Source organism: Sinocyclocheilus grahami, unplaced genomic scaffold (assembly GCF_001515645.1).
Source record: "Sinocyclocheilus grahami isolate Dianchi unplaced genomic scaffold, SAMN03320097.WGS_v1.1 scaffold1259.1, whole genome shotgun sequence".
In the NCBI taxonomy this organism is placed as follows: Eukaryota; Metazoa; Chordata; class Actinopteri; order Cypriniformes; family Cyprinidae; genus Sinocyclocheilus; species Sinocyclocheilus grahami.
In genome coordinates, this window is record NW_015506438.1 from 365,181 (window position 1) to 373,134 (window position 7,954).

General features: G+C 36.2%; 1 protein-coding gene across 2 annotated transcripts in view; it reads right to left on the minus strand.

Moving 5' to 3' along the window:
- The window catches only part of LOC107568587 (adenomatous polyposis coli protein-like), a 38,971-nt gene extending 34,624 nt beyond the window's left edge, over nucleotides 1-4,347 (minus strand). Inside the window, exons 1-2 of one of the 2 annotated variants that reach the window (XM_016254553.1) lie at nucleotides 4,269-4,347; nucleotides 607-759 (exon numbers count right to left, since the gene is read on the minus strand). In XM_016254553.1, coding sequence (XP_016110039.1) covers nucleotides 607-741 — 135 coding nt within the window. In that variant the 5' untranslated portion in view covers nucleotides 742-759; nucleotides 4,269-4,347. Of the gene's footprint in view, nucleotides 1-606; nucleotides 760-4,268 lie in introns of those variants that run through there. The other variant, XM_016254555.1, reaches the window with a different exon arrangement.
- Nucleotides 4,348-7,954: the final 3,607 nt, after the last annotated feature.

Consider the following 7,954-nt stretch of genomic DNA (forward strand, 5'->3'; position numbering starts at 1 on the left):
TATATATAGCTAGCAAATTTTCTCAAGTCAATATTATTTTTTCCTTACATCACAATGAAAGATTATAAAAATGATCTCATTCTCCAAAATAATGTGCCACAATAATTTATGCACATTATTTGCGTAGGCCAAAAAACCCCAGAAACAAGCATCTTAGCACTTCCGGTTCTATCACCTTGAAATCATTGGGTTTTTTGACGTTTTTGTGGCGAACACAAGCTCAAGATCTTTTCATGTGTTATTCGACGACATAAAATATATCAATAATTCCACCTTGTGCTTTTTTTTAAAGCTTTTACTTGTCTTGAAAACTAACAAGTGGCTAGATTGGACTATAGAGGTTGTTGGGGACATTAAACAAATCATTTATATTTACGTTTATGCATCCATCACATCAAACAGGTAAACTCTTCTACTCAATAGTCGCCTTCACAGCCAAAGGAACCAGGGTGATGCTAATTACAGGTTGGCCTATTAAAATATACCATCACTGTGGTGCTCTATGAGTCAAGAAGCACGTGCTCAGTAGGTTAACAGAGCTGGTTTTTGATTTCATGTTCTCAAGAATACAATTAGGCTGCTGTATGACACAAACAGATGCTATACCTTCATATTAGACGCCTCTGACTCCAGTTTGGTGAGGTGGTTGGAGTTGTCTTCGAGCTCTTGTCTCAGGTTGGAGTTCTCCATCTTCAATGCCTCCACTTGCTTCAGCAGCTGATCATAAGATGCTGCAGCCATCTTGGACTATCTCTTGACCTGAAACACCCAAGAACAGAGGAACGATCACGTGTGGTTCGGAGTGATGCTCGAGTAATACGGCTGATGTCAAAATATAGAGAGCAGGATGGACAACAGATGCATAAAGTTTATTTATAGCACATTTTATACACAATGGTGATTCAAAGTGCTTTAAAAATATTTTAAATAATCACAAAATCTGCATAAAACAGAAATAACAATGAAATCAAAGAATGATTAGCTTCAGCAGCTGATCATAAGATGCTGCAGCCATCTTGGACTATCTCTTGACCTGAAACACCCAAGAACAGAGGAACGATCACGTGTGGTTCGGAGTGATGCTCGAGTAATACGGCTGATGTCAAAATATAGAGAGCAGGATGGACAACAGGTGCATAAAGTTTATTTATAGCACATTTTATACACAATGGTGATTCAAAGTGCTTTAAAAATATTTTAATCACAAAATCTGCATAAAACAGAAATAACAATAAAATCAAAGAATGATTCAAGTTGACAATTTTAGCTAACAAAAATAACTGCAGAATCAGCAGTGACATGGTGATATAACAGTATATGGATCACAATACAAGTATATGCATTTTCTTTGTTATTCACAAAACTGTTTTATATATATTGTGCAATTATATCCTTAGCTCATTTGGATTTTGGTCAAGCAGAAATAATAATAAAATAGAAAAAATATATATTCTCATTATATATATATATCTCTTTTCACTGCATGTTTTATTTTGGATGGATATATATAATGAGAATATATATTTTTTCTATTTTATTATTATTTCTGCTTGACCAAAATCCAAATGAGCCAAGGATATAATTGAAATATATTCTCATTATATATATATATATATATCCCTCCTAGCAGAAAAAGAGGAAAAAAGGGAGAAGATTTTGCATACAAAAGTGAAAAGAATAAAGTGCAAAACATGATTCTTAATACATGTATAAGGGTTTGGCCCGAGGGTTTCCTCTTGCGTTTGCTCTGTAAAAGCCCATCAGTGTCAAGAGTCAATCATGAGTGAGCATCATCCTCTGAACTCTGATATTTGCCATGTAGGTAATGACACTGATGAAGAATACGATAAAACACGTGCCTCACGTTGTGTGGATGGATGGCAGAGCCGATGCCCGCCGGCCATTTTTTACCCATGCAGTGAGTCCAGTCAAGCAATGATTCTGAGAGGCAAAGCGACGTGAATCGAGAGAGTGGAGCTGCGGTTATGAAGTTCCTATTTTTATCTCCATCCTGAAGTGAAGGACTGATCAACCAAGTGGAAAAATCTATCAGCACATCGCCACTGACATGCTAAAGATCAACAGCAAAACCATGACTCTAGATTTCTGTAACTGCACATTAATGCGTGCAATTGGGAAAAAAAATATTTTTGCACTTTCTGAAGAACCTGTTTTCTGGTCCAGCAGGTGAAAATTGTGAGTCTGATCACTTAGTAAATTAAAAGCACCTCTCTCCTCAACAACACACTTGATTTGAGGAATCATTCAAGTGCTGCAAGACGATGCACATATTGAACTTCAAGAGTCAAATGAGCAATGCAACTATGTGCATTTGCCTTCTAAAACATCGTGTTTTTTGCCAAAATAACACATTACTATATCTCAGCATTGGGAATATCAATGGCCTGTGATGTAAAATATTGCAACATTATCAAAATACAGACTTTCTAGCAAAAACATGTAATGGTAAAAAGAAAATATTGCATGCATAAGAAAAAACATAGAACTTTTAACACTTATGAGCAATGCAACTGTGTGCATTTGCCTTCGAAAACTAGTTTTCTGCCAAAATACCAAATTATTGGCAACTCAGCATTAGGAATATCAATGGCCTGTGATGTCAAATATTGCAACATTATCAAAATACAGACTTCCTAGCAGAAAGGAGAAAGGAAAAACAAAGAATGAAGATATTGCATGCATGCATGCAAAAAAATAAACATTGAACTTTAATACTTAGGAGCAATGCAACTGTGTGCATTTGCCATTAAAAAACTGCACAGGGCAAAAATGTCAAATTAAAAAGTGACTGTGCATGTTGTGACCATTTCATAACGTGCACAATAAACTGAATTCCTTCCATTCCACTTTCACCAGATTATTAACCTAGTTTTACATCAACCAACACCAACAGCCTATATTACAAGCAGCCCGTCTATGTGTCAGGGCTAATTTGCAGCTGTGTCCAATCAATGTGACTCCGCTATGGATTCTGCCACTGTTTCCAGGGCATCCACTGCCATTAGGAAGCAGAATTTATATATAAAAAAAAAAAATTTAAAAAAAAAAAAAAATTTGATGTTCCTATTTGCTAGTGTATTACAGATTTGTCAGATTTCTGAAAGAAATCAAATCCAGGCAATTCTGACAAAAATCTAGAACTTGAATGCAAATAATTCGATCCAAAACATCTTTGGTTTGCAAAATCCACATAATTACATGAAGATCTCGCTATTAAAGCAACAAGACTAATTAACCAGCATGGATGCATATGATTTAATGCCAAACAGCACGTTGCACTACTTTGGCTGTTATGAGGGCAGAATGAGTCCGATTGCCACAGAAATCTGCTGACACACATTTTGTGAATAAACAAACGCCATTCAAGGTGAAATATTATGCTCACAAATATTAATCTTGCTGAGTGCAGCTTTGCAATTTTATAGTTTATAAATCCACTGTAATGAAGAGACGCAATTAATAATATATTTATTTAAAAACCTCTCTCTGGCATGCAGACAGAGCAAAATGGTCGACATCTATTCAGCAAAAAGGCTCGAGGTATGAGACAGAACAAAAAGGAAACAGGGAGGAGTGAAAAGAAGAAAGACTCATTAATATTTAAACACTTTCCTCAAAAATACGAATGTGTGCACCTTCACACGTCTTCCAAATGTCCACCATGCATGCATTTATTCACCAGAGGTGCAGTGTTGTGCATGCAACGCTTATGATGCATTAAAGCAGTCACCTCTTCACCAGCAATGCAAGATGCTAAAATTCCCTGCAGTCAAGATGCCCTTCCCTCCGCGCACAAAGACACGGTGACCGACAACATCCAGGTCTCACATGCACCATCTAACCAAGCCAAAATGGTGTTTTGCACCAACAAATCCAGCATTAAACATCTGCTTTGTTCGCTAAATCAGAAAAAAGGCTTTTCTTGAAACAGCCCCTCCATCTTGACAGGAGCAATTGCTGCTTACATTTAGTGTGGAATCCGTGTCCATCGCTATAAACAATCAGCCTGCTCACGCAGCACAATAGAGGCTTTTTATGCGTCCCGACGATAAAGCCAGAATCCCTATCTATGCACCCCCCCCCCACACACCCTCTCAATAACCAGCCATCAAAACAAAAGGCTTATGGCACCGCCTTGCTGTACCACACAAACGTGCTATTATTTCCTCTGCGCTGAATAGCCAGCACAGTAGACGACGCATCTGCACGCTTGCATCGAGAGATCAGGGCGTTAAACAGAGACTTACCCCATTCTGCACCAGTGACAGACTCCATCCCAGCAACCCATCAACTGTGTCTGTTGCCGGAGAGCATCCAGCCAGCCCTGAGTCACATGGCGAGGGCTCGGCCAATCAGAAGGCAGCCAGCCCAGGCCGGTGTTGGTGCAGTGGCTGATGGTGGCTGGCCAGATTTCTGCCCCACTGTACAGCTGCTTCCCTTGACTGGCTTTAAAAGCTCTCGTGGGGGGAAGCGATGCGCCCCGGGCTTACGGGGTGCTGGAGATGCAGAGATGGGTCAAAACGGCTGAAGGTCACATGACCAGGTATACGATAAATGGATCAATTTGGCAGCCTAATTACGTAGCATATAGAAGACGTATGTTCAGTGCATTAAAGCAAAGTTAAAATGGACAAACAATCAGACAGATGCAACTGAAATTTTACCAACATCCGAAAACCCATTAAACAACAACAACAACAAAAAGAGCAAGATTATATGTACAAACAAGCCTAATTTATAAGACATGATGTCTGACATTGCATGCATTTATAGGCTGATAAGCAATAACTTTAATAATTGTTGTGTATAATGTTTTATATGTATTTAATAATTGTATGCAATGAATAATTGCATATGATACATAATTATTTGCAATGTCAGAAATTTTAAATTATTCACAAATTATTAAATTGTCATTTTCAATGTATAATAAAGTAATTAATTCTATTTAATTTTAATTTTATTTAATTACATTTATTTTTAATAAAATAAATTCATTTTAATTATTTAAGTGATTAAATTATGTAATTTAGAATGTTATAACATTTGAAAAAATCATTTATAACATCTCATTTTAAAATGATAATTTACCTTTATAAATAATACATTTCTAATCTGACTTCTAAATGACTAATTTACAACAACACAAGCTTCTTCCAATTATTACACTTTCCATGCAAGGTGCGCAAGAGTACACACACACAACATTGCATGCAACGCAATTAAGCATTTAATAATGATATGCAATTAATAATTATATTGCATAGAATTAATTATTTGCCGTAAGGGATGTAACGATTCGCTCAACACGATTTTTTTTTAACAAAATGAGATTTAACGCAAATGATAAATTAAACGTGTCCTTTTATTATTGCTTGGACAAAATGCTGCACGTTTCTTTGTGAAATTGAAATATAACACTATAATAATATACTAATATAGCACTTGCATATTATTGCTCTTTTGTTGGTTTTGATTGCTTCTATTGTCCTCATTTGAAAGTCGCTTTGGATAAAAGCGTCTGCTAAATGACAAAATTTAAATATAATGTAAATGTAAATAAAACTAAATTGAAATTTTAAAACAAGCCCCAAATCAAATAAATAAGTAACAAAAATTAAATAAATCTCTTCGTATAAACAAACTAAGGCTTTGTCTTGTGCTCTTAACATTTAAAATTAGAGGCAAGCACTGCATTTTAATCACAATCCAAACAAAGATGCTGCATACATGCAACACGAGCAGTTTTTAGTCTAAATTAGATTGTATAATTTCGAAATTTGAAGCAAAAACAGAATGGTTTCACTTCAGTTTTGTGAAACTATACATAAAAAATATCTGCATGAAATCGAAAGAGCAGACGAGCTGAACGAGATGCAGAATCGCTCTCTGCCAGCAGGTTGCGCTTAAAGCGTTTCTTTGGTTTCGGCTGTAAACAAAGCAGCGCTGCACTTATGAACTTTAATATGCATTATACAGAGGCAAGATTAAAAGAAAAAATACCATCTACACTTTTCTAAAGACAGTAAGTTCACCTTAGACATACATTCATATAAACTCCTACCCCTAAATGAATCGTGATTTGTTCAGCATCTCAACCGATTCATTTTAATCTCGCGGTTAATCGTTACATCCCTATTTGCCGTGTCAGGCACTTAATTATTAAATGGAATTTAGAACGTATAATATGAAATAAAAAATGTAAGTTAAGTTACACATTTACTATCCATTAAGTTAAGTTAAAAAAGTTAACAATTAGCTAATTTTATAATTATGAATTACATCTAATAATTTAATAATTATAATCACGTGCATTTTACATGTACTCATATAATACTTTGTCTTTTATCCAAACCGACTTCCAAATGACCAATACAGAACAAAAGCAATTCGTCCAATTCTTAAATTTTCCATGCAAGAGATGCACAAGTCTATAGCATTTCTATAATCTAAGCAATCATATAGGCCTAATCTATCCAACCACATTTCAAAATGTGCATTTATGTTCAAAACAAGCCTCATTTTAAAGACACAGTGTCTGACATTTCACATAGACACACAGTACGACTGATATACATGATTTACATTCATTCATAATGATTACAGATTACACAACAATTCTTCCTAAATTTACCACACAAGGAGCACAAGTACACAATACTTCCACAAATATGCAATAACCAATTGCCTGCACAATAATGGAACTTGAGCAGAACGAATATATGCAAACCTTTCAATTACGCCATTTGGGACAAATGGTTTTACGTTCGATTTACACCGAAATTTGTTCTGCTTGTGTTTTGTGAAAAAGTTCTATAGACACGATTTGTCTTTTCACAGATGTTTTGAGGCCAAAACACAATACATAGGCTACATTTGCACCAAAATGGAATGGACATAAAGGGTTTTGTAAAACTCTCTTGTACACTAAAAGAAGCAAAGCATTAAATATTTGCTGCATACATTATGTCCAAATTCAGTGAATACAATAAACAAAAGTGCATCAATCTCGGTTTTAAAGGGGTCATATGATGCTGCTAAAAAGAACATTATTTTGTGTATTTGATGTAATGAAATGTGTTTATGTAGTTTAAGGTTAAAAAAACACATTATTTTCCACATACTGTACATTATTGTTTCTCCTCTATGCCCCGCCTTTCTGAAACGCGTCGATTTTTACAAAGCTCATCGGTCTGAAAAGCGAGGTGTGCTGTGATTGGCCAGCTATCCAATGCCTTGTGATTGGCTGAATACCTCAAGCGTGTGACGGAAATGTTACGCCCCTTACCATCCTGTGATGCCCTGTCCGGCCGGAGCGACGAGACAAAAACATTAAAACCCATTATAAACGAGGCATTTGTTGCATCCAGTGGGGACATAATTACTGATTATAATGACTTATACTGTCTTTTTACACGTTGCATCGCGCCGCGTAAACATAAAACCTTTCTGCATTTCTGCAAATGTCTGCATTTGTGATCGGAGAAACGTCAAACAACAAGCGCTACTCTACACTAGGGCTGGGTATCGTTTAATTTTTTCGATATCGATACCGGTTCCTGAACGATACTTTTTCCGATGAGAAAGACCATACCATATAGTCGTGGCCACATAACCACCTCCGGGAGTGCATTATTTCTCTAATAATTGTAACGTCCTGGAGTCTCAACCACACATCAAGACATTGTTCTGATCATTTGTTTCAAGACATCTGATATGTTTCCGTCCTGAAATCTCGTGTGGGTTGAACTAATTTTTTTACGCACCTCATCCCAAACCTTCCGTTGCAAATTCCAAAACGTCGTTTTAGAGCTGATAACAGAGGCTTGAGCCATTGATATGCAGGCTTACGCAGTTATTAACGCAGTCTAATGCGGTTATTAGAGAGGGAGAGATTAAGTGTGTGTGAATACCTGCGTCTATGCGTCTCTCA